Raw genomic sequence first — 27,331 nt, 5'->3', positions numbered from 1 at the left:
GGCTTGTTACCTGACTGACAGGGGAGCGCTGCCCAAACAAGACAGAAATTAAAGCAAACCAGTGCTCTACACAATTATGAGGATACCCAGGTACTTGATGGACATGGCAATGGGTCAACATGATGGGGTGGTTGTCCAACGCAGCCTGGTTTTGGTTGGCAAGAGGCAGGACTCATCCCCTCCTCACAATGAACATGGCATTGAGCCAGTATAGGAAGAGGTTGTTCACATGTTGGATTCAATCCAGGGCCGGCCGACCAACTTCCCACCCACTCACCAGCCGAACTGGTCTCAAAGAAAAGCAAGCTTGAGAAGTAACGCTAAAGGCCCGTGCATGGCAACCATTCATTGACTTGGCATGCACCAGACAGGCAGGAGGGCTAGATACTGGAAATAAGCTGCTGTACAATCTGGATAAAAATGGAGTGGGAGCATTGGAAATGCACAGAAATGCAGGCATGGGACACAGGATTGAGGCTGGGACAAATTCATGCAGAAGGGCCCAAATAAATCAACAACATGCAGAAACCACTTTTGTCATCCACTCAAGTGAGAACCAGGCAAGACAGCTCCCACAGCAACCTCTATTTACCTAAGCCACCCTCAGATCATGCATGCACAAGCAGTGGAATGAGAGCAAGTCTCCACCAGAACAGCATTCCCCGACACATCCCTCCGACATCAGTCCCCAGCCTTCTCCTTTGTGGCAGTAAAAGAACCTGTCAGGACCATGCTTGGGAAGAAAGAACATGGCTTGTGAATCTGCCGATAAGCGCTTTAGTTCATTCAGCAAAGTGCTATCAAGAAAACCTCTCGCCCTTTTTTTAAAGCTGCTGTTTACTATTCTAGTGGCAGGGGAAGAGAAAAGGTTACTTGACAGTGTATCAGAGATGGATCCCTTCTAGCCCAGCCATGGGATGAATGGCAATGAAAATCTCTCTCCCTCCTCCAGTTCCTGCAGAAAAGCCAGCACATTTAAAGAAAGGCCTCAGGCAAGCCCCTTCCCCCAAGGGGCAGTTACCAAAAGATAGGATCTGGGGCAGAAAAAAGCACTCCTCCTGCTTCCATAAGACAGCTCAGTCAAATGCCATTCTTATGACTGAGCACAGATATGCATCTCCTTAAAGCAAGTACAAACACTAAGCGGATAGACCCCTTTCTTCTCCCCAGCCCCCTCCGCACCCTGATGTTGCAGCAATAACTTCAGGTTGGTGACAGGGTGTAAGGGTGGAGGAATGAGGCTGCCTTAGTTCTTCTCTCAGGCTCTACATTTTTTTGAATCTTTTATTCTCAAGAAATGCTTGCCTTCTTCCTCCCATGAGGTTGCTTACTCATGAACTAGGCAAGTGACCTAGCCTCAGAAGACTGCCCCCCACTAGATACTCTGTAAGCTAAAAAAAACCCTAACTGCATAGTATAGCACAAGAAACAGAATGATTCTCCTACCCTAGGAGGGAAGACTCCACAGAGAAGCTGGTATACCTTAAATTCTAGCATTCACTATGCACATAAAATCATGGTGTTACTAGAAAGAGAGGAGGGGCTCTCCACTTCAGAGGAGGGGCCAGGGAGGGGAGATGACTAGCTGCAGGATGATTGCTGATCTCAGGCTTTGCCTCCTTCCTTGACATCAAGGAAGGTGGTTTGTTTCTGACAGAATGTTCCAGTCTGGTTACAAATACTCAGCAGAAGTGCTGCAAATCAAACTGTAACTCTCATTATGTAGAGGGGAGGAACAGGGGCAGGGCGATCAATCAAGGCTCAGTTGTATGCCTTATTAAGTAGGGGAGGGGAGACACCTCCCTTCCATTACTTCCTCTCCCACTGAAATTTGAACTTGTCAATAAGAGAGGGTAGGATGGGCTCAGAGATGCTGTTGCCAAACCAGGCTGGATTATAATCTAGCAAAAGTACTTGGAAAGATTATAAACAAGGTGGATCCCAGACCAACACCAGCATATCATTTTAGAGTAATTGGCAGCAGCATTGAATGTTGAATCAGGTGGGATGTGGAGCATGGCTGTCAGTCAGCATTAGAAGGTTCTGGCAGAGCTGGTGAGAGTTGCTTACACAGCATCCATATGCACGTGGCTCTGGCTTCCACCAGGCTCCAGTCTCTCTTCCCTCACTGGCATAAGAACTGATTAATAATTTAAGGCAACTCCACTCCTGCCAACTGCAAGAATCTGCAGACATCCTTTTCCAATTCACAAAGCAAATCACCAGGGCCAAGTTGGCCCAGATGCCTTCCAAAAATTCCCAGTTATTCACACTATCAAGGTTTTTTGTCCAGCACAAATTTCCCCCCTAAACAACAATTACCAGGCCCTTTTTTGTTGTTGGGGGAGGGGTAAGCGGGAACTCTTTTTGGATCATATAAAAGTGAACAATTTAGAGGTTTTGAAGAAGCATAAGGGGAAAGCTATTGTACATGTCTATAGATAATGATGTCCAAGTTTTATTTTATCCAGCATATAATCAGTGTCATTCATCCCAGGGCAGCATCACATAAGATGTACAATCCAACAAGCTCCCACACCGAGGTGAATGTACAGGCTGGGCAATAACGGCACCTAAGGTGGAGAATAGGTTTGACATACAGTAATATATCTGGAGCCATTTTACAACAGTGGAGGTGGGAGAACACACTAGCAGAGACTAGCTCTACATTCTTGGAGGTGTGGTGGGGAGAAGCAGGCCATACCACAAAAGGAGGTGGAGAAACGTTAATAATTTAACATGCATTAGCGTGCACCTTCCCTGCATCCAGAGCAAATGAGCATGGATCAATCACCCTGATTCTCTCATACAGAGCAGCTGCTTCTCAGGTTTCAGCAAACACTGAGGTCATCTCACTAAAAGTTCCCCACCACTTTTCTGCTTCCATCTTGGGAAATTCCAGACACTAAGACAATTGCTCGAATCTGGGAAGTTATAACAACTATTGAACGACTGCAGCAAAGCTAAGAAAAGTGCAACTACTGGAAAAAGCAGAGATTGGGAAATTCAAATGAAGGCCACCAGGCAGTTTAATGCTCACCCAAATTAAAGGGTAAATTCAGACAAGCAATTTTTCTACTATGTGGCCACTTCCCCACGCTTAAAAAAAATAATAAAAATTACTGAACTGTGGGATCCATGTATCGTTTTAAAGGACCCAACAACAGATTAGTGTCAGTGCTGACACACTTCCTGGCTACATCTCTGGCTCCCAGAGGTTCAGCTCTTCTTAGAGGCTGACATTAAAATCTCTCACACACACCCAACCTCATCTCTTGTAGATACTGCAATCTTCTCATGCTTAGGATTCCCAAGTTTTATCATAAATTGTTTCAGGATTCTGGTGGCCGATGAGAATTCAGAATTGTGAGACTTGACTTGGCTGTTCATCTTCCTAGTTATGACAAAAAGGCAGGACCGCCCTCAGCAACTCAGAAACAAAGGCAAAATAGTAACAATCAAGATAGAAATCTCATTATATAAATCTTGATTTTCATCATTTTACATAATTAAGACAAGTTTTGATGGGAGGAGGAGACTGCCCAAATTTGGTTTTCTCATTTAATGTCAGCTGCCCTTGCAAGCCTCCCATGTCAAAGATAACAGTCCCCTGCATCAATTCTTCCATAAAAGGCATGAACCTGGCTCCACCAACTTTACCTCATCTTCCTGGCACTATGTATCTGCCAGCTTACACATTTGGCTTTGGGGAAAGGCTAGGCTAAAGCACTGTGCTCAGAGATTGACTGCTCCTCTCACCTGTACCATCCAGGATTTACTGCTCTAGTTTTCTCTGCTCATCTCACCTGCTTTTGGAAGGTGGGTAAGGCACAGACTGGAAACATTATCAGTCTGATCTGGACAGCTCCTCCACCCCTTTCTCCTCCTCGTCACTATCGTTTTAAACAAAATCTCCTGATGGAAAGGTGGCTCCTGGGGCCTCACAATCTATTGACAGAATCTCCAGCAGGAGGGAAAAGATTGGAAGGAGGAAAAATACATTTAGAGTCTAATCTTCTCCTCAAACAATGCTGCACTATTTATGCTCCCAATGCATCCCTGAGTGCTGACATTTTATAGACAATTTCCAAAACAGGGCCTTGCCATTTTTGGATTATATTTCAGCTATAACTTTTAGGGCTAATTATTTGCACTGACAACCCCATATAAAAGAAGATCTATCATTACAACGGTGCAATGCCAAAGACCCATCATGATTCGTCCTGGTGACATGCTAATAGCAAAGCAAGGGAGAAACAGACTGTGCCGCTTGAAATTTGCATTCATTCATTTCTGAAAATAACACAGCATTAAGGGATGGAGGAGAGAGAAAAGAGCTGCTGTATCAAGATAAAGTAACTCTTTAATAAATAACCTGGTAGCAATTGCAGAGCAATAATTAAATGCATGGGTGAACAGTACATAGTTGTAAGTAAAGCTCAAAAAAACCAAACCCTAAAATGTAATTATCAGTGCCAAACAAATTATAAGCCCTGGATAATTCCTACTGGAATATTTAGTACCTAATGTATCTCTTCCCATTAAACATTTTTGCTTTGGGGCATTTATGGTGAGTCAGGGCACAAGAGATATCTATTCTTGCCTGCCCAAAGGCAATTACACAAAAGGCATTTTCCCTACAAGAGTGTTGGAAACTGTACATTTGGGAGCAGCTTTGTGTATGGAAATAGTGTTTCTGTTTTGCCACATGTACTTCTATTTGGAAGCTGATGCAACTTCAACATCTGTGCACTGAGCAAAATGAGACACCCATGGAATTCTCCTATGTCAAGTGTAAACATTTGCTTCTACATGCATGTAGGAAAAATATCATGCATAATGCAACCCTAAATATCAGCCTGACAGGAAAGACTGCTGCTGATATATACCTGAGTGCTCCACTGGAGGAAAAGGACCTTGTGCACAGCAGAGCTCCAGGCAGAGAGAATCCATTCCGGTTTGAGATCTTTTAACTATTTCTCAACTTCCATCCCTATCGGGATGGCATGGAATGGTGCACTCAACAAAATCTAACTTAAGACTGAAAACAAGAAAATGTTTTTCCATCCCGTTGTCTAAGGGGGGCATAATCAAACAAGGATAATGAGTACAAAAGCTGCTGCTCTGGGACAACCTGCAGTAGCAGCTCATTAAACATGCTCTAATTACAACCATTATGAAGTCCACTTAGTACGGTTGTCTAGTGGCTTGAGGGGTCTTAGTTAAGGGCATGTTCAAAAAGTAGCTTTCCAGACCTGTACTGTTTACTGCTCTTGCACTAAACATGAAATCTAAGAACCAGAAGAGTGCAGGTTATCTTGAGAAAGCAGGATCTTTTTAATACAGATTCAAATTGCAAATCCTACCATGCAGAATGCACTAACCATTAGTCCTGTGATCACTACAAATGCAAAAGAATAGGTGTAGGGCCAAAGTGGGATGTAATAGTGGGGTGTGAACTGCCGGGGCTGGACGGCTGGACTGATTCTCCTTCAAAATTGCTGTGTAGACCCGGCCTGACTTCCTTGGCATCTTTCTGAGCACATAAAGTATTGGGTTCTGTTTTCCCCACTGAAGGGATGCTTCCATACACTGTCAGCCTGCTAATGGGACCGGATGAAAGAGTCACCTCAGGTGGTGCAATGATGTAGGCAGCAAATTGGCCAGCTCAGTGCCTCACCTGGCCCAGGCCTCCTCCCTGCCCCAAACCTCTCTTGGAGGAGGCACGTACATGTGCCAGCTGCTGCCCTTGTCCTGCTCCTCTTTGTTCACCCTGTCTGTGCCAAAGGCAAAGGTTGGGGAAGCAGGAGCAGCAGGAAGCATCTTGAATCACTTCCTGCTGCTCCAATGTCCCCAGCCTCTGCCTTTTGAACAGACAGGGCGGGATGTTGCAGCATGGACAAGGAAGAGCAGGATGAGGGTGGTGGGAAGGGGAACTGTCAGGGAGAATGAGACTGGGGTGGGGAATGGGTAGAGGAAGGAGCAAGACTGACACCGGTGGCAAGGGTAATGGGTAGCCAGGGGGGGGGGGGCGGCGGGATTGCCATGGGACCTGCAAGGGGAATCGGTTGGGGGAGACGAATTAATGTGTGATGTGCTTTGCACACTATGAAGGTAAAAAGAAGAGGTGGGCAGTGGGCAGATTAATTGGATGGGTGGGTGGGCAGTGGTTGTCAGCAGCGGGACTTGGGCTGGGCCTGCTACCATAGATAAGAGAAAGCAGATAAGTGTGGGAATTAGACTAGGCTGGGGCACAGCCAAGTCCAGCAAGCAGTTTCCCCATGCTCTAATACTCACCAACATTTTGGAAATTTCTGGCCTAGAGCTGCTGTTGGACTTCAGGGAAAATATCAGAGCACTTTAAGAATATCAGCACTTTACGAATTTCGAAGCCCACCAACCCTCTTTTTCCTAAGCACTTGGTGCAGCTCAGCACCATCAGTAAGAGAAAGGAAGGTAAGACAGTGATACATATTTCTTTCTTCCTCCAAACCGGAGGGTCCCAACCTGTGGTACTCCAGATGTTGCTGATTACATAATAAATTGTAAATTGTAGCTGAGGATGATGGGAGTTGTAGTTCAGCATCATCTGGAGTATCACAGGTTGGGAATTCCTGCTTTAAACATTGCTGCCATTGCTGAACAACGTCTAGGAGAGGTTTCAGGATGGGAGGTTACACTCCTGAAAAGAAAATGGCTCAACAAGAAGTAGCTCTATTTCTCCACTTACACCAGTGATATTCTGCATGTTTCATGAGCCCCACGTAGAGGCCATTTGTCTCTTTCAGAAAAGAATTCGAGGTTTTAAATAAAGCAGTTGTCTATATCTATTTCTCCTACCCTTCCTACTTCACTTTAAGCAGCTCATGCTCTGAGAGAGCGGGATTTGTCTTGATCTAAGCTTCGAATCAGCATTTGGATCCTTCAACAGAAAGAGAAGCCACACAGAGTCTAACCAAAGTAATAGGTTACGGCAGAACCCCTTCTGCTGCCTACTCCCTTTGTGCATGCACTTCCCCATTACTGCCTTAAACAAGGAAACCTTGGGGGTGGGCTGCATGCAGGTAAGGGTCTGTGCATTTAAAACATCAAGCGACAAAAGCATGCAAGCAGTGTGGCCAATGCTGTCAGCAAGGTCATAGCAAATAGGAGGCAGATTCCATCAGGCCTGCTTTTGTGGCAGGGCCTGGCAGGGAGCCAGGGGTCATCAGACCCTCCCCTTGCAGGGCTGGCTCTCCATCCCCTACTGGAAAAGTCCCATCGGAGGTGGCATACTGTAGATGGATAAGAAGTGAAAAGGACCAACCTTCTCGCGGATCTGAGAGATGAAATTTTGTTTTGTTTGATGACAGAGTGCGATGAAGATGAGAAGGGAATAAAAAAAGACAAGGAAAAACACAGAGAGTAAAAACAGGCCAAGCTGCATGTGTCTGCACAGCACTGAAACAACAAGACAAGATGGCTGAGACTGGCCAGGACTACCCACTGTGCAAGCATACACATGTGCACACACACATACAAACTTGCCACTCCTGCCACAGAATGGTGGATTCAGCTTCTCTTCCTCATACAGATGCAAATAAAGGAGTACATGCCCCAGGCATACCAAAGGCTCAAGGGTTGTTTTTTTTAAATAAGCAGCCCCACTCTTGGTCAAGCACAGACAGCAACAGGTGTGCACACACTTGCCATACATAACCACCATATTTCAGACATCAAGTCAAGTGCCAAGCTTCTTTCCAACCACAGAAAAGGAAGCAGAGGCACTTTAACCCCACTCATCCCATACACACGGCTCAGTATGCACGCATACACCCCATCACTTCTCCATACAGAAGCAGCAAGTCTTGGTGAGCAATGGAAACTCTTCTAGTAGGAAGAGCCTCTTGCTCCCTCTTTCCAAAGAAAGCTAAAGGCAGCAGCTAAATGTTAGCACAGTGTGAACCAAAACTGTGCCAGGCCTGTTGATGCACTGAACTGGGAAGGAAAGGTGGGGAAGAAGTCAAAACAAGAGTCACCCCAAAAGGCAGGGCCAATCCGATTCATTCCCTGTTTTTGTTCCTGCAGGAGAGACAGTAAAAGATTAGTTGTATTTTCCTGAAGGGCATGGAAGATCTTGTTTCTTTCACAGGAATGACCTTTCAGCAGCTAGATCTCTGTGGTGCAGTGCCTGAAATTGAACCTTTGCTGAGAGAATGCAGAAGGTGCTTTGGTGGTTAGAAATTGCTTATGAGCGTTTTAAGAATGGAGGAAAAGTGCAGCGGGGTGGGTGGGTGGGGTGGGGGGAACTTGCCTGTCAGCAGAATACAGGATAAATGGGGGGAAAAAACCCTTTTCTTGGGAAATACACCATGGTTGGTATCATCAGTAACTCATTGGCAAGGATTAGAGAGGATAGGGTTTCTACTAGTTCTGCTGATGTGCAGTTACCGACTTGCTCCTTAAATAGATTGCAGCATGAAGTACTGGGGAATCTAAACAATAATCCATTGTACATACTCTCAGCACTGATACACCTTGGGGCAGAGGGAGCAAGCTTTGAAATCTCCGCAATGCAAGGAATAGGGGCTTGTGAGCTCACTTGCTCAATAGCCAGCCCCTGTAGTGTTACAGCAACCACTAAAACACTGGAAAGATAAGTTTGGCTCTGCTGGCTCATTGTTGCCATCCAGGAGTGGATGAAAGTGCTTTGTCTCTGCACTAGAGATGCACCACTCTAGCAGGAGGGGCATTCTAGAGTTGGAATGTACCACTTCTGCAGTTTCTCAGTTGTTTCCAACAAATGATATAGGAGAACTAAGACTTTAGCCTTTGGATATATAACTAAAGGAGGGGTAGTAAGATTCTGATATTTTCATCATTAATGAAATTTTGTTCTTATCTATAGCCAGAAACACGAAGCTTGTCTACTTGAGTAATCTTGCTAAGAAAAGTTCAAATACAAGAGAACCTCGTAAACTGCGGGTTCAGTACCTGCAGTTTTACATTTCCGCGGTCAGGTAATGGACACCTAACCTTGTTATATGCGGGGGGTGGGGGGGTGGGGGGGGGGAAGAGGGATTAACCCCCCGTATTCGTGGCTCGGGGTGGCTGGAAAGGATCTTGGAGATCTTTTCCATCTGCCTATTTGCTCTTGGGTGGGGGTACTGAAGGACGCTGGGGGCCTGTGGAGCATGGTAGGATACTTTGCTGTGCCTTTTGCTGTATTTTGGGGCAGTTTTTTGGCCGATTTCTTTTAAAAATGGGGGGAAGACCCTGCAATTTTTGGCTGGTTTCCAGCCCTTGTGGGGCACTGAGGGGGACCTGTGGAACATGGTAGTGCACTTTGCTGTGCCTTTTGTTGTGTTCTGGGGCTGTTTTTTGGCCAATTCCTTTTTTTAAAATGAAAAACTATCTACCATTTTTGGCCAATTTCTGTCCCTTGGAGGGCACTGAAGGACTGCTGGGGACCCATGGAACATGGTTGGCCACATTGCTGTACCTTTTGCTTTGGTGCCATTTTTCGTCCAATTTCTTTTTTAAAAAATGGGGGGAAACCACGATTTCTGGCTGATTCCCCTCCTTAGGAACCTAATCCCCACAATTCCATTGCCCCATTTACTCAGTATTCGCAGTTTCGGAATCCACAGCACTAGCCAGGAATGGAATCCCAGCAAATACTGAGGTTTTCTTGTATGTGGGACTGCAGCATTTGGTTGGGAATTATATTTCAACTCAATTCCTAAATGCTGCCTACTTCTGACTGAGGTGGTAAACTTAAATCTAAGCTGTACCGCTTCAGTATGCAATTGATAGATTACACAACTGAAAGTTCCCCAACAGACACCCTTGTACATAGTAAATTAGAATTGTCAGGAAGAGCGCTGAGCTATAACACTTCTCTCTGACCCCTGGGAGTTCTATGTGGAGGGGATTTTTTTTTTAAATGGAGGAGTATTCAAGCATTCAGTCACTCCCCCCCCCCCATCCCTCTCCACAGTCTGAGATGGTACAAGCACAGGCAGCAGTTTACCACCTCAGTGAGAACTAGGTTGTAGGAGCTATTATTTGCAGAATTCCCAGCATTCCATGGAAGGAAAATGAGGTGGACAATACAAAAAGATGTATTGAGATGGACAATACGAAAAAACGAGGTGGATAATACAAAAAGACGATGTGCTATTCAGAGTGCACTGCAAATGGTAAACGTGTCAAAATGGGAACACCAAGCAAGCAACCATAAGAGTGAGTGGGGAGATTACAAGTTTAACAAACTCTCGAAGTGGCTCAAAGAGTAAAACATACAGGGGATCACTTTGCACGTGCTTTACACTTGAAATAGGGGAAAGGGGTATAGCACTGAACTGGAAACATAGGAAAATGTTATGTGGACATATTCCAATTAATGTGAAAAATCCTTATGAAGATCTAACATTAATAGAGTCACCCCTCTAATCAAGGGCTCAGTGGCTGATATTCAGAGCAACAGTGGGCTTATGCAACCAGCACATTTTCATTAGTGCAAGGAGTTGGTGTAGTTGCACTAAAAATATGGGAATTTGTGGGACTGTGCTCTTGCACAAAAGTTCCCATTAAAACAAATCCGAGGGTTTCTGCCTGCCCAACAAGACTGACAGGGGGGCATTTGCTCCATGTGCCGATGCTGAGAGAAGCTAGATTGTCGTGCACACAGAATAGGGTCTTCTCTGTTGTTGCTCCCAGACTCTGGAATGCTCTCCCAGTAAACATTCATTCTGTGACAAGTGGGGCTGCTTTTAAAAAAAACAACTAAATACTTTTCTATTTACTCAGGCTTTTACTTCCTAGAGGCTCCAGGTTTCTGTTTTCTTGTGTTTGTTTCTTTTTGATTTGTTGTAAACCGCCCAGAGACTTGTGTTTTGGGTGGTATACAAATGTGTTAAATAAATAAATAAATAAATAAATAAATAAATAAATAAATAAATAAATAAATAGCTGGCTAGCTAGCTAGCTAGCTTCTTGGTGTTTTATGGTTTTATTGATTTTAAGGTTTTAAATGTAAGTTTTACATAATTTTATTGTATTTTAACTTTTGTAAACTGCCTTGAGATGCATTATGAAAGGTGGTATAAAAATTGAACAATCAATCAAGCAAGCAGGCATGCCACAGTGGCACAACCACAAACATGCTTGCAGTCATGCAACACTATTCTGGAGAATAAACTCTCGAATTAGTGCAACGGTTTTGCGCTAACCCAAAGTCCTTCTGCAAACACTCTGTTGCTCTGGATGTCAGCCACTATATTCAGCGCTCCTATCAGCAAGGTATTTCACCAAACTGTGCATGATAAAATGGGGCATTTCACTCTTCATATGTTATTAAGCACTTGTGATTATTGCTGGGAAGCTGTACCTCATGGGCATCTCTGCACAATGAGCCACCTATATGCAGTGGCAACCCAAATGATTTGGGCTGACTTTGGTCACAACAGAGAAACCACCCACTAAATGAGAGGCTTCCCTGGCATGATTAAAGTGCCCACAACCATGCTGCCAGAATAATTTATGAAGCAGACCCAATACTTTACATGCACAGGATTATTGCCGCAAACTCTGGGAGGAACAAACATAATTCTGCAAAACGTGGCCACTCCTTCCTGTTTTAAGATGTGTGGTACATTGACAATGTGTAGAGGCTGGTTTCATGTGGCAGGCTAGACAAGCTGCAATGGTTTGCCCACATGTATTTGTTCTTTAGATTACAGTAAGGAAGGTGCATTTATAAACCACACAAATACAAATAGATAACTTTCTAGCTTGTCAGTCAAGAATGAGCTTGGGGCCTGCAATTTGTCACTAATTGCTGGATTATCTCTTAATCTCTTTTTATACTAATGGATTATAGGAAATAAACATTTGTAACTGACTCTTTTCTGGAAAGGCAAGACCCTAGATGTGAGTAGTTGCACCTTCTCTCATCTAATGCTGAAATTGCTCCTGCTTTATCGGTAAACATGCCAACACATACTGAATTGGAATGCTCCCTTTCTCCCCAGAGCCCTTCACTTCATCCCTTATCTTTGGCGTTCCAGGAAGCAAGCCTTCTTCCTCTTTTTAGAACATCAGGACTTAGAGCATGATAGTAAGAAGAGCAGTAGCTTATGTATGCCTTGGCAAGAGCGATTTTAAGATGCAGAATATATCCTGACACTACAATTGCAAGTCTTGCTACTTCCTACAGAACCCGAGACAGGCTTTGAGTGCTCCACATCTCATGGACACCAGCTGCGTGACAGCAGCCACTAGGTATGCCTCTCTTGATGATGGTCAGTCATGTTACCATGGCAAAAGTGGCTGTGGAGAAGCATTCACAAGGCATGATGCTATTCTCAGTATTAATGTGAGAAACAGAGAATAAAGATGAATTCCTGTTAACCTTACCTGCTTGTATTTTAATTACAAGCAGGTAGGTTTATTTATAAAAATTGCATTCCATTCCCCCCCCCCTCTACTGGAGAGCCAAAGTGGCTAACAGTATAGCAAATAACAAAAAAATCATCATCATCATCAAGTCATTTAATGATGGCCTAACTCTACTATGGCACCTCACTCTACCTAATTGCAGAACTGGTCTAAGATCCAATTATAAACCCATATTAAATTAATAATTTTGGAACTATGCAAATTATACCTATCCCCTACTCGAAAGCCTGGTAAAATTAAACATGCCATTACCATTTCCCTAAATAGCTCCACTGCTGGATTTAGGCAGGCCTCTTCCAGGAAATCCATACATAGGGTACCATGACCAAAAAGGCCCTATTCAGCACCCTTCCAGATTTACAGTGAAATATAGAGCAGGACTCCTCTTAAAGGTCTTAATAAGTAAGGGGGCTCATATGGAAGAAATAACTTGCTAAAGTATCAACTATAATGTCTTCCAACCAATCTGAATTCCATCCCCTGCTAACCTGGCAAAGAGACGCCTTTTAACGTGATGATTCTCTTTATTTAGCAGGGGAGTGTAACTGGCCCTATCCACCCCCAGCACAGTACCTCCAGTGACTGTTGCTAGTGTCTATCTTATGTTTCTTTTTAGATTGTGAGCCCTTTGGGGACAGGGTTCCATCTTATTTGTTTGTTATTTCTCCATGTAAACCTCCCTGAGCCATTTTTGGAAGGGCGGTACAGAAATTGAATGAATGAATGTTTTCAAATGATAGGTTTAATGTATGCAATAGGAAAGGAACATTTCTGAATGCCATCCAAGTATGGCCGTAATAACACCACAGTTATTTTGGGAAATCTAGGACTAAGGCTCTTTGGCTGATCAGGAATTTAGTCTTGTAGGGGATTTGTGGAACCCGAGGAACTGTGGAATGAAATCAAAGAAGTTGTTAAGGACGAATGTGAAAAAAGACTCCCAAAGACCAAGAAATAGAAGAAAGCAAAATGGATGTCAGAACAGATGGTGGAAATTGCAAAGAAGAGGAGAGAAGCCAAAGTCAAGAAAGATAAAGACCTCAGGAAAGAACTTAATAGGGAATTTCAGAAAGATGTTAGAAGAGACAAGGAATAGTACTATAATGACATCTGTAAAGACCTTGAGGATAGAAATAGACACATATGGGGGTGGGGAGGAAAATTTCCCAAAAGGTCTCTGAACTCAGAAGGAAGTTCCAACCTCGGATTGGTATGTTAAGGGATGCCAAAGGACTGATAGTAACTGACTCAGAGAAGATCAAACAGAGATGGAAGGAGTATACTGAAAATCTGAACAGCAGGGACTTCAACGTCCAAGATACTCTAGAAGATATCCCCTACTTGCAAGAACCTCTAGTACAGGAAGGTGAAGTTAGATCAGCACTCTGGTCATTACCAAGTCGGAAGGCTACAGGAATTGATGGAATAGCTACAGAAATATGGCAGGAAACAGAAGAAGAATCAGTCAAGGTTCTAATCAAACTATGCCAGCAAATTTAGAGAATGACACAGTGACCAACAGACTGGAAGAGGTCTGTCTACATACCCATACCAAAGAAACGAGACTTAACAGATTGCGCAAACCATCGCACAATATCCTTAATTTCACATGCTAGCAAAATAATGCTCAGGATCATCCAATGCAGATTAGAGCCCTATGTGGAAAGGGAAATGTCGGATGTTCAAGCTGGTTTCAGAAAAGGCCAAGGAACAAGAGACATCATTGCTGATGCACGCTGGATAATTGAGAAAGCCAAAGAATACCAGAAAGAAGTCAATATGGGCTTTATTGACTACAGAAAAGCCTTCAATTGCGTCGACCATGTCAAGTTGTGGAATATCCTTAGGAAAATGGGGATCCCAGAACATCTCATTGTTCTCATGAGAAACCTATACACAGAGCAGGAAGCCACAGTCCAAACAGAACATGATGAAAAAGACTGGTTCCATATCGGCAAAGGAGTAAGACAAGGCTGTATACTTTCTCCTCTTTGATGCAACTTATATGCTGAACATATACTGAGAGAAGCTGGATTGGAAGAAGATGAGCGTGGTTTTAAAGTTGGAGGAAGAAACATCAATAACCTGTGCTATGCTGATGACACCACTCTGATAGCTGAGAATGCAGATGATCTGCAAGCTCTAGTAATGAAAGTCAAGGAGCACAGTGAAAAAAATGGGACTACGACTAAATGTAAAGAAGACTAAACTAATGACAATGGGTACAACAACCAGCCTCAGAACTGATAACGAAGACACTGAAGTGGTGGATAGCTTCTGCTTTTTAGGATCGACCATCAACAGTCAAGGATCCATCAGTCAAGAAATACGCCACAGACTAGCACTTGGTAGGGTTGCAATGAAGGTCTTGGAAAGAATATTTAGATGTCGTGACGTGTCTACACCTACAAAGATTAGAATCGTTCGGACCATGGTTTTTCCCGTGACACCCTATGGATGTGAAAGCTGGACTCTGAAGAAGCAAGATAGAAGTATTGATGCTTTTTAACTTTGGTGCTGGAGAAGCCTTTTGAGGATACCATGGACAGCCAGGAAAACAATAAATGGAAAATAGAACAAATCAATCCAGAATTTTCACAAATGACCAGGCTCAAACTATCATACTTTGGACACATTATGCAAAGATTCAGCTCCCTTGAAAAATCCATAATGCTGGGAAAAGTTGAAGGAAAGAGAAGAAGAGGATGACCAGAAGCAAGCTGGATGAACTCAATTACAACAGCAATGAATGCATCACTGAGAGACCTTAAAGGCCAAGTTGAAGACAGATTATCCTGGAGAGAATCTATCTATGTGGTTGCTAAGAGTTGACACCGACTTGACAACACTTAATCAAAAATCAATTCTCTGATTACGAGCTCATCTGAAATCTACTTGATCAGTCACACTTCTCACCACCTTCTCGACATACAAGCACAGTCGCATAAGAATTTCTTTCCCATGGTGTAATCCTATCTGTGTGAATTCACCATGTTTACATACGTCTTCCCCAACCCATCAGTAAACACCCACCCCCCCAATTGTGGAGTGCTCATCAGATGGGAAAGATTCACATAACTAGTCATGTATACATTGGTCCACATGTTATGGACCAATGTACTAGAACTAGAGCAGAACAAGGGCTTCGCCTTCACAAGGAGCCTTGAGACTAGTTGCACTGAAGGCCTGTTCTGCAGCCCAGTATATGAGGAAGGGAATTGGGAAGCGATTTTTGATTATCTCCTCTTCCTGAAAAATGTGTCAGTGAGGGTGGACTCTAGGAGCAAAGGTGACACTGCGCTTGAACTGAGCTTCAGCTCTGAAGATCAAATGCTTGGCTGCCCAAGGGTATCCCCAGAAGGAGGGGGAAACCAGCCAGAGCATTTCCTTGGGTGGAGGGCTGTCCTAGGAGTCCAGGAAGGTGTGGGGCTCCTGCTAGCCATATAAGCCCTCATTCTTCGCCTGTACCTTTGCTGGTTCAACTGCTCCCTATGAGCTCCTTTCTCCAGCTGCTTGCCTTGTTGCCTTGCCTGGCTGCTTCTCCTCACCCAAGTTCAGGAAGGTAGGAACTCCATAGATTAGGTGTGGGCTATATGCAAAATTTGTTCACTATATGTTAATTTAGAATTAACACAGAATTAAAACAAAATCTATGTGTTAATTTAATATCATGCAAAAGTAAAATACCCTATTATTCACTTTTCCAATAAATAATAATAGTAATGATCACAGCTAGACATGCACCTGTGGCAGTCTACTTTCTAAACTCAAGCATCAAACATTTTAGTCTTTCCTTGAATTAAAAGAGTTCCATGCCCCATATCTATTCTCTAAACGTTTTCTTTTATGTTCTAAAAAGGACAAGAACAAATTAAGCAGAGAAAAAAGAGTGTCTATTTAGAGGGCTGGGGCTGTAAGCTCAGTGGCAGAGCATCTGCTTTGGATGCACAAGGTCCAGGGTTCAATCCTTAGCATCTCCAGGTAGGGCTGAGAGAGACTCCTGCCTGAAACTCTGGTAAGCCACTCTCAGTCAGTGTTGACAGTACTGAGCTAGATGGACCAATGATCTGTCTCTGTACAAGGCAGCTTCCTATTTTCCTAAGGGATGGTCAATAATAAGGAATGGAAAAGAGAGGCAATCCGGCTGATTAATTACCGTTCACTTGATATCACTGATACTGTGCATCCAAGGTACCCTGAAAAGTTAATACAGATGCATATGTAGAAAAAGAAAAGCCAAAGCAGCATGCTTAAAAAAAGGAAAGAAGAGAATGTTATAAAGGGGACCAAGACAGGCCCTCACTGCAAAGAATGTTATGCAATGGTGTTATGATTAATAATAGTATATTAATAGCATATATTATATTAAATGAGCAACAGAACGGATTTCCAAGTTCCAGTTTGGTTGCTTGCCCTTGGTAGAGATCTGGACTCTTACAGATGTTATCCAATCCTGTGTTTATGGTATTACCAAATGCTCCTTTCGAAGTGCAATTGGCCCAACTGTATTGATGTGTGTCTGCAGGAGACTTGGCTTTAAAGGGGGCTTAGACAAATTCATGGAGGACAGGTTTATCAATGGCTACTAGTCCACCTCCAGCCTCAGAGGTGCGACACTTCTCAATACCAGTTGCAGGGAAGCAACAGCAAGAGAGAGGGCATGCCCTCACCTCTTGCCTGTGGGCTTCCCAGAGGCATCTGGTGGGCCACTGTGTGAAACAGGATGCTGGGCTATTCTTAGGAGTTCTGGCAGATACTACTCAGTTGCGCTTCTGGGGAAAACAACTCTGAAAAGAGACAATTGCCCCTGCATAAACTTTCCTTAGGAAAAGGGATGGTTCCATATAATGTTTACTTGTGAGCCTGAACTTTCCAAGTATTTTAAACTATTAACACTGGTGGATTGTCCTCAAGCTTCAACTAATGCTATCTTAATTAGCTTTACAGAAACAACCTTCCTAGAGCCTTGAATTCTTGCTGCAAGTCTCATTTGATCCCCTGATATTAGTCATAGGAGACGCTCACACTTTATGGGTCCAAAGTTTATCATACCTGTGGGTATGGTCCCATGATCGACCTCTCTGTTTTGGGTATACCATTCCAAATATACTTTCACTAGTGATACAGAGTAGACCAAATTATCCCTTAAAGCTCTTTTTGAATCTGGTAAAATCTTATATCTAAAATCCTTGATTAGAGGAGATTTAAACTGCATTTATACTACTTGGTGTTGTTCTATCCTTAGTTTTAGAATCACCTTAAATATACATATCACTGCCAGCCATTAGAACACTTATTTGTATACCAGCTGAAGGCCTGTCAAAAATGATGGGCAAAATGATAGGGAATAATTGTTGGTTTTGTGTGTCAACTTTCTTCCTCTCTACTTATATTCTTCTTCTTTCCCTCCCTTAATTCCTCTTTATTTCTTCCTGTTTGTAGAAGTCCTCTCCTTCTATCATTTTTGATGAGCAGATTGATGGGGAACAGTTGTTGGTGTTGCCTCACTTTCCCCTCTCTCTGGTTCTGTTAGACTTGTTTCCCTCTTTTATTTCTTTGAGACTGGAGAAGTCTTATCCTTCTATGCAGTTGTTTTTCTGGCCCTCTAGCTCTTTTTCTTTTCTTCCACCCCTTTTCCTGGTATCTTTTATTTCCCAGCATTCCCTTTGGTTGTTATGACAGTTTTTGGTTTTATATCTGGTTTTTCTGAGTCATTCTTGCTGCTGTTTGTGGGCAGATGTATTTTTAACTTTGGTTCTAAATGTTAGTGGTGGAATTTCTTAGATGGCCAACAGATGTCACTGGTTAACATGAAAAAAAGCAGGCAGTAATTGAAACACAGAAAAGGACATTGCTGCTTGGTTGCTTTTCCAGAAGTGCAACACGCCACAGAAAACAATGACATGTAGCATGTAAAGGTTTACATGCAGTCATCAGAGTTGGAGCAGTGCAGTGGTTAAAGGTTTGGGCTTGGAGGTGGAAAGTCTTCTATTCAAATAGCTCAGTCATGATTGGCTTCCAGCAGCCAATATCTCTTCAGCTCCTCATCTGTAATATATGGATAATTATTACATCGTACTGGGTGTAAGAATTACAGAAATAAGGTCTGTGAAATGCTACAAGGACTTCAAAAAAAGTGCTATATAAACAATTATTGTTAAACTCCGAGAACAAACTGGATCTGAAGCTATCTGCTACACACAGCAGTGGTTTGCTATTTACTATTATCAAAGCTGCACAGAGGCCCCATAATCTAAGGTGCCACATTTCTTGGACATCAAATGACCAAGGTTAAGGACGAACTACACTTTATATCGCAACTGTGTGTACTGATGTCCTGACAACCACTTCTCCCTTGCAAAGCATCTTGGAAAGAGAGTGATTTGTATCTGAGAAGGGACAGAAGGGAAGGTAGTGCCAGGGGCGTAACAAGGCTGGAGTGGGCCCAGAGACAAAATTTTAAAATGGGCCCCTCGCTGATACACACACACTCACTTCACATGTGACTTGCCTCTGGGGGGCCCCTCGAGGCGTGGGGGCCCCCAGGCAGCTGCCTCCCCTTGCCTAATGGTAGTTACGCCCCTGGGTAGTGCTTAACTTTCTGTCAATTACCTTCCCTGGAAACTCTCTCTCCATATGTTTTTATTTTTCAGGATTCTAGCTCAATGTTTGCAAAGGAAACCCACTTCCAGAGCACTGGCAGGGATAAAACTGTGCGGGGGAGGGGGGAGGAGTTGCAAGCAACTGGCAGGGAAAGATTAAGCACTCCCTTTCTTCCTTGCTGCAAAACACCTCCCGAGGGCACTTTGCAAGGAAGAAGAGGCCATCAGGACTTTGTCACACATAGTTGCAATGTAATGTATAATTTGTCCCTAAGTGCTATGCAATTATCACACAACCTGTGCAGCTACACTAAAGCACCTTTGGACAACCACTGCATGTGTGTCCTATTTTGCTTTCTTACATCTGAGAGACAAGGAAAGCGTCATTTGACAAAAGGCATAAACGGATGGTTTGGGGGACCATAGGACTTCTGCAAGTCTTTCACTGGACTAGCTATGGTACCTATTTTGTTTTATAAAACAAAGCTACTTGCATAAATATTGTCTGGGGAAATGTACATATGGCAGTCCTCCACAGGGGACAATTTATGAAGTAACCTGTCTTTTATATACTGCGGGGCTTTATCTCAATCCTGCAGCTTGGAGTCCAACCTTGTAAAGATTACGTGCAATAAAATGGAGCTTGTTCCAAAATTTATGCCTGAGAAATATGATGGTTTATAGAAAATGAGCCACACAGATGGGGCTAGAAGCATCTCCCCACCAGAAGCCTGGCTCATGTCACCTTATCTCCAGAGCCAGCCAGCCGGCCAGCTAGCTGAACAACCTGCTCTTCACATCAAGCCTGGGGTCACAGTTTACTGCACTCCTTAGAGTCTGAGGGGAGTATCTTGCTAAATAAAGAAAGACTCAGCAAACAGGGAATCAGGCAGGTTTAAAGGTGAGATTTCTTTGCCTTGGCAAGCTGTGCATTCAGGTGAAACATTAGCCTTCCTAAGCCTTTTTGCAAAGGCTAGACACAGGAAAAGGTACTTGTAATAGTATGGAATAGTGACTGAGAATGTGCAGAAGTTTACACAACAATGTAGGCATGAGATACATTCAAATAAACACCCTTCCTCTACTCTGGGGGTAAAGGGCAATAGTTTTACTAGAGTCTGTTTGAAAAATTTGTTTTAATGGTTTGAAGGTTTCTAATAGTTGTATCATCGTTTTAAATTTTAAATTGTTGTAATGTTTTAACTTTTTTACTTCTTGTTTTTATTGTTTTGTTATAAACTACCCAGAAACTTGTGTTTGGGCAGTATACAAGTATCTAAATTAAATAAATAAATAAACAAACAAATAAATAAATAATCTGCAAGAATATAGGGAATTTAAGGTCAATCAATCACATTACAAGAGTAAAATGGGTGTTCCTGCTGCACAAGTAAGTTATCTTCTGAGCGTGTTTGAAATTTCAGCTTCTCACCGACTTGTATGTCGAAATTATTCTGCAAAATGAAAAAGTACCTGCAGAAAATGAGCACTTAACAAAATTACAGCAACTTTGAGACCTAGAAGCAATCACACAGCAAGTCATCTTGGCCTCTCATGAGAATATCTGTTCCTCAGCTTGGTTAAGGCAGTTTTCTTTCACGAATGATGTGTGTGTGTGTGTGTGTGTGTGTTTGTGTGTGTTTTAGGAACCTTTGCAGGGTGGAAAGGGAAAACAGAAAGAGAGAAAAGAAAGAAATGAATGAAGATGAAAACATTATTTCTGAACAGGCAATTATTAGGATCCAGGTTCTAGTGGAAGAAAAAGAATTGTTTAACTGCCAGCCTGCCAAAGGCATCACACTAAGACCCTCCTTCCCTTTCCAACTCTTATGCAAGCCCCTAATCACACTTCTCAGGAATATCTAACATCACTGTCCTGGCTAATGTAAGGTCTTGACATGGGGAACATATATTGCCCCCTTGTAAACAGGAAATTCATCAGTACTGGGCTCCTTGCCCTCTAAACTGAAAATTCAATATCAGATTTAACGTATAGGGAAAAATCTCCTCCTATTTTGAGCTCTGGGAATAATACAGAGATAAGAAAATACTCTGGCAAAGTGGCTTTGTGCAACAAATTGCAAATGATTCTCAGCAGAAACGGAAGCTATTGTAATAGCTGCAGTAATTATTCCCATTGCTGAGAAGGAGTTGACCGAAACAAATTACAAAAGCTAACATGCTGTTCCAAAGCCAACATGATTTACCTGCTTACCTGCTAAAGTATTCTAGAAGGAGAGACCCACTAATTTCATGCAACTCCAAATACAGGTGGTTCATTAACAAAATATACAAATAAATAATTAAACATGTTTAATTATTCTTCTATCCTCCTTATGACATATTCTGGAATTAACTCCTTCAGCTTGACCGTAGAAACTCTGGCAAAACAGGGGCAGAGGAGGATAGATTTCCAAGGCGCACTCATTTGAACGTGTAGACAGAGCGAGCATTTAAACCCCATCATTCTTAAGGCATCATTAAGGGGCCTTCTTACTGCAATGTTCCATGGGTCATTTGAGAGGGAATGGCCATGGAAGAGAAAGGATGGAGGCTTGCCGTCTGTAATTTTACCTCGTACGTAAAGATTGGCTGGAGCAGAATAACGGGTCCCTGCACTGTTCGTGGCGACACATTCGTATTTGCCTTGGTCTGACTCTTCGCTGTTCTCAATTTGCAGGGCCCCTATGTGGAAACAAGACACAGACAACATGGGTTATGGCAAAATCTTACAAAACACATACAATTCTGCTCTGCACCTCTACTTCAACAAGAGCACAAGAACATGAGTCTCTCTTGTAAACATGTGGTGTGATGCTTCTTATAGGGTCCACCAAACACTTACAGCAATCATAAGGTATCCATGCTTGTTGCCAAAAGGCAACTCTTGTGTCGTCTTTATAGTTGCATAGGCAAACAGGTTACCAACATCTTTCCAATTAACTCCTTATATAAAACATGCATTCCTGCTGAGCAAATACATTTTAAAAATAATTTATTTTATCCAGTTGAAATAGCAGAACAAAACTTAGTCTTTAAGCAACAAGTACAGTGCTCACACGAGCTGTCAATGTGTAAATTGGCCCTTGGCATGATATATTTTGGCTTCTGGTGATGCGTAGCCCATTTCAATGGAGCCTAAAAATTTTATATCAGGGGTTGAATCCAGGGGCGTACCGTTCATTAGGCAAGGGGAGACAGTTGTCTCCTGGCCCGCTGCCTCAAAGGGCCCCCAGAGGCAAGTCACATGATCCATTCTGCCTCCCCAGTGCCCGCCTGATTGCAGCCCACTGCCTGGGCTTCCTTCGGTATTCCTTCCTGACTAAAACCCTGCCCAACCTTCTAATTGGCTCCAGGGAGCTATAGTGACAGAACTGACCGCTAGAGGGCTTTAAGAAGACAAACATGAGCAGAACGTAATGCTTAGCTGCAGTAAGTTCACTAAATGGCATTTGGGGGAGTGTGGGTGGAACTTGATATGAAAGACCCGAAATGTTCCGCCTTAGTGGAATAAGCTGTGATAAGTTAGGAAGTATGCTAAGCGTGCTCTGATTGGCTAGTTGGTGCAGTACTGGGTCCCGCCTCCTGCTGAGGGACAGACCTTACTGTGCTTGGCTATAGTTTGGCTGAGGGACGGGCCCAACAAGGGTGCGGAAAAGGGTAAGAGGAATGGAAGGGCTGTGTGTCTTTGGGAGTTCTACAGCTGGGAAGGGGCTCAGTGCAGATGTGGGAAGGGGTGACTGAGACTGAGGAAGCTCTGGGTAAGGCTGCATCAGGGTGGCTGAAGAAGAATCCTGGTATCCAGCATTTGTCCTTCCCCAACTCCCACTCCTTGGGAGTAAACTTCCTGTCAGTTTGCAAATGTAGAAACTCCAGCCGGGGTTGCCTGGATACAAAATATGTTGGTCAGAAGGTGCCGTTGTCTCAGAGACATTTTGCTAGAGGGATTATAAATTCAATCAAGAATGTGAGTTCCTGGGTTCTGGCTACTACCCCAAACACAATCTCAATCCGCCTCGCTTTGCTCTCACCTCATCCACCTCCTTGCCCCAGCAGAAGGCAATACTCCACGTGCAACCAGCGTGTATTTGCCGCACCCTCCCCACCCAGTTTATCAAGGTGGCCGCTGCTCCCGTCTTGCTCACAGATGCGTCTGCTTAGTAGGCAGGGAGCCTACACTGTGAGGGTGCATCCACACATGTGCCCTCATTTCCAGGAAGTTCCTGTTCCGGCAGCAGCTCAGGTGCTTGGAGCAAAGTTGTCTGCAAGTGGCAGAATGTTAAGAAGTTGGGAAGAGACGCTAGGTGAAATGGCAGGCCCAGCGTCACTCTGGTAGCCACCGCCGGGGGTGGGGTAGAAAGACTACTGGCTCACCTCTCAGCAGTCATCTCCTCGGCCATGCAGCGGCTTAAATTTACAAAAATTTACAAAAACAACAACACTAAGGTTTGCAGCAGGGGGAGGCAAGCAGCAAGTAGCAGGAGGTTCGGCGTTGCGTGTTGGCTCTTTCCATCTTTCTTTCTTTTTAAACTCCCCCCCTCTTCCCCTCCCCCTTCAAGTTGGAACCATCCCCTTTTCCTTTTTCTATTCCTCTATAGCGAGCTCTTTCTTGCTCTCTCAAGCCAAACCTACACATCCTCTTTCCATCTCTTTTTAAACTTTCTCTCGCTCTTTCTTTCTCTCCCTCTCTCTCCCCTCAAGCCTGCACCATCCCCTTTCCCTTTTTCTACCCCTCTTTCTCTCACTGGTCAAGCCTCCTCCATCCCCTTTCTCTCTTATCTTCCACACAGGTGGAGTTTTTGTTGAAGGATCAGAACAGTGTGTGGTGAAGGATCAAGGTGTAATTTTAATCAAAATTTCAGAGAAAAACTTCTCTTATTTTTTTCCTTACAAGTGCTCCATGTTAGGTGGGGTGATTTGTATGAATAATAAACTGTGAAACCATGGGGGCTTGTATTATTTTTCTTTACAAATGCACTATTTTCAAATTTGTTTGTGAATTATCAAGAAGGCTTTGAATCCATGGAGGAGCCTCTGCTGTTTTTCTTTTTAACAAGTGTTTTGTGGGTTTTTAAAAAAATTATTATTTATTTATTTATAAACCGCCCCATCCAGAGGCTCTGGGCGGTGTACAACAACTTTTTAAAAGACGTAAAAACACACAATTGAAAACACAGTGCTAAAAACAATATAAAAGCAATTCAAAAACAATTAAAACCATTAAAATCCAATCAAAATACTATTAAAAAACAACAACACTTTACAAGACTTGGAAGGCCAGGCCAAACAAATAGGTTTTTAGGGCTCTTTTAAAGGCCAAAAGCGAGCCTAAACTGCGGATATCTGCTGGGAGTACATTCCATAGCATCTACAGAAAAGGCCTGGTTCCGAGTCGCCACCAGACATACGTGGTAACGTATATATTTTATTAGAATGAAATTTAATTTTAAATTAATCTGAGCCTGCCAACAACAGTTAAATTGTAATAACATTCATTTTAATTTGATTTAATTAATTGATATTGAGTGTTACTTTAATAATCAGCACCCTAAAGATTTACCTTGACCCCCACATGACAAGTCAGTGGGGGGCCCATTTTAAAATCTCGTCTTTGGGCCCACTCCAACCTTGGTACGCTCCTGGTTGAATCTTAAGTATATCTGAAGATCATCTATTATGCTTTTGCTATGATGGGTACAGTGATCTGCAGTATCTCTGACAAATGGCCATAGAGTCTGCTTGAGGGCCTTTACTGGACAGCCCACCACTGTGCAAGTAGAACAGCACCCCTGTGGGCTCTTGTTTGCCTGAGGCTTGATAGCTGTAGCAGATTTCTGTAGGGGACTGAAGACCTTCAAGGTCCCTTCCAACTCTAAAATTGTAATCTCTGTACACCACTCCCCTTTTCTTTGACCATCAATTCTATATTAAAAACTAAGTTCACCTGCCCACCCAAAGTATGAATAACCAAAGTTAAGAAATCTGCCCTGAGAGGTCCCTTTGTTTTCTGCCTCCTTTTGTTCAAACTAGAGAGAAAACTGCCCCATACATTGAAATGGTGACCCACATACCAATTAAATTAATAAGTAATTACCAACAAACAGTTCAATTTGTGTCAATCCAAGTAACCATAATAATAATTACAGCACAGAATGTCATAAGGGATCTTGGAGATCTTCTAGTCCCCTGCTCAGTGAATTAAAAATACTTTGATGTGAAGAGACCACAGAGATCCAAGTACTAATCCTTTTAGTTTTTTTACACACACGCACACATACATATATACACACGTACCAATGCAGAATGCTACCACAACCAAAAGCGTATCCTGGAAGTTCAACCTTTTCAAAGCATGCATCAAAAAAGCTCAACCTATTTGGAACTAGTTACAGTGTATATTGTCCAGGTTGACTCAGCCTTCCATCCTTCCGAGGTCGGTAAAATGAGTACCCAGAATGTTGGGGGCAATATGCTAAATCATTGTAAACCGCTTAGAGAGCTCCAGCTATAGAGTGGTATATAAATGTAAGTGCTATTACTATTGCTATAACAAACCATATTTAAGCTCAGCCCACATTAGCGATAATAATGTCTGGAATGGCATTTACCAGACTCTTAGCTTGCCCATCATGGATGAGATCTGAAACCTATTCAGCTGAACATCTGAATTTCCTTATCAGGGGCTGTATCCAGATAGTGGAGGAAGTAAGCATGACAACAATATATGGTGAATGTAAAAGTAGCCTTGGTGTTGCTTTGCCAAGAATGGCACCCTCATATTTCCAAGGCAGGGGAGAGAGAGAGAGAGAGAGAGAGAGAGAGAGAGAGAGAGAGAGAGAGAAGCAGGGGGGCGGGGAGCGGGGTATGTGTGTGTTTCATGGTATTTCCAGAAGCTGAGATTCCAGAGGTGGTAGAAGAGGGATTTTCCTCACAAACCATACACACACACACACACACCAAGAGAGAAAGCATTAACCTGTCTGCTTGTCAGAGTCTGAACCCATTTCCATTTGCCCGAGAAAACAGCACTGTGAACAGAAGCTGAAATTGCTGTCTCCGCTCTTCCCACTTCAAGGCATGGAGGTCAAATTCAGTTTTCATATCATTGAAACAGAAGGAAAACTAATGTGAATCAACTGCTGCCACCTACATTATTTAGAAGGATAAATTGAGACTGTAGCCTAAGTCTATATGTCAAGGAGAAAAAATGAACTTCATCGAGTTCTGCCATGTAATAAAAATGATGTAGAGAGCCCTCCCTGCTGTTACATTAGGGCTGAAAATAAGACTCCATCAAGAAAACCCTGCTTCCTGCCAGCTCCTAGGGTGCTTTCACACGTTATACTGGCAAACAGCCTGTGCTTTTGACTCCTGCTATTCAGGTTCTTAAACAAGTTGTAGCAGTAGTACTGCTATTTGGTTTTGTGACTGCTATGATTCAGACCAGGCAATGCTCAGCTTCAGTGATGTATACATACTTACATGTAGCAACAGCAAGCTGTGATTATGTGGTTGATAGGTGGTAGAAAGAACCCCCAGGGAAAAAAATTATTCTAACTCTTGACCCTGGATATTTCCAAACTGTTTGTTTGTCTCTTTCTAGTTTTCTGTTCCATACACATATGCTCCTCAGTGATGGTGTGCAAATGTAAACAGCTCAGTGTGGGGGTGGAAAGAGCTGGGCATTGCCAGAAATGGCTGGAAAATGTTTTGTAGATTCCGACTCACCCTGTACTTCTGCAGGTAGGTTTTGTTGACAAAACATAACTATGCCTTGGCTTTGGGCAGGACCTGAATGTCAGCAAAGTTGCTGACAACTGAGAAGTCTAAACAGCATGAACAGTAAAGTGCTTGCATATAAATAATGATCCAGTCAATTTTATGCCCAGTTTTACTACTCAGGAAACCATGGTGGAACTGTGCAAGCATGCTTTTTCTTTTTCTTTCTGAACAAACTAAAAAAATCCCATATCCGTGAAGTGTGCCAGTCAACATTTCTAATATTCTTAGATGCTGCACAGAATGGTAGCCAAATATCCCCAAGCCCAATTTAACCATCTTTACTGCCAATTATGCAAAAAAGAGAACCACTGCAGCAGCTTTCCTACTGATGTTCATTATGTTCCTCTCCTCCTTAAGCTTGTTGATTGGCATGACTGAGATTTGGAATGAATGCTGAGCTGCAGTGATATATACAAGTGAAGCAAGCCGCTGACAGGGCTGTGAAACTGAGCAGCACACAAGGGCAAATGCAAGTTCAACCACTGATTTGCCTTCCTTTGGTCTAT

The 27,331-nt window shown here is 43.1% G+C and overlaps 1 protein-coding gene and 1 long non-coding RNA gene across 26 annotated transcripts in view; one reads left to right on the top strand and one right to left on the bottom strand.

Annotated features, from left to right (window-relative positions):
* PTPRF (protein tyrosine phosphatase receptor type F) overlaps positions 1-27,331 on the bottom strand; it is a 759,513-nt gene that overhangs the window by 114,021 nt on the left and 618,161 nt on the right. For 14 of the 25 annotated variants that reach the window (XR_008305992.1, XM_053244735.1, XM_053244734.1 and 11 more), the window contains 2 exons: positions 26,020-26,111; positions 21,618-21,728 (listed from right to left, as the gene is read on the bottom strand). Coding sequence is in view for 24 of the 25 variants with exons in the window: in XM_053244735.1 (XP_053100710.1) it covers positions 21,618-21,728; positions 26,020-26,111 (203 nt within the window). In the remaining variant the exon portion in view is untranslated. The remainder of the gene's footprint in view (positions 1-21,617; positions 21,729-26,019; positions 26,112-27,331) is intronic. The other 11 variants (XM_053244741.1, XM_053244753.1, XM_053244747.1 and 8 more) reach the window with 1 other exon arrangement.
* Positions 1-27,331, top strand: part of LOC128322789 (uncharacterized) — a 61,869-nt gene that overhangs the window by 23,775 nt on the left and 10,763 nt on the right. The gene's annotated exons all lie outside the window — the stretch shown is intronic.

This window comes from Hemicordylus capensis, chromosome 4, assembly GCF_027244095.1.
Source record: "Hemicordylus capensis ecotype Gifberg chromosome 4, rHemCap1.1.pri, whole genome shotgun sequence".
In the NCBI taxonomy this organism is placed as follows: Eukaryota; Metazoa; Chordata; class Lepidosauria; order Squamata; family Cordylidae; genus Hemicordylus; species Hemicordylus capensis.
This window is presented reverse-complemented; position numbering and strand designations above follow the sequence as displayed.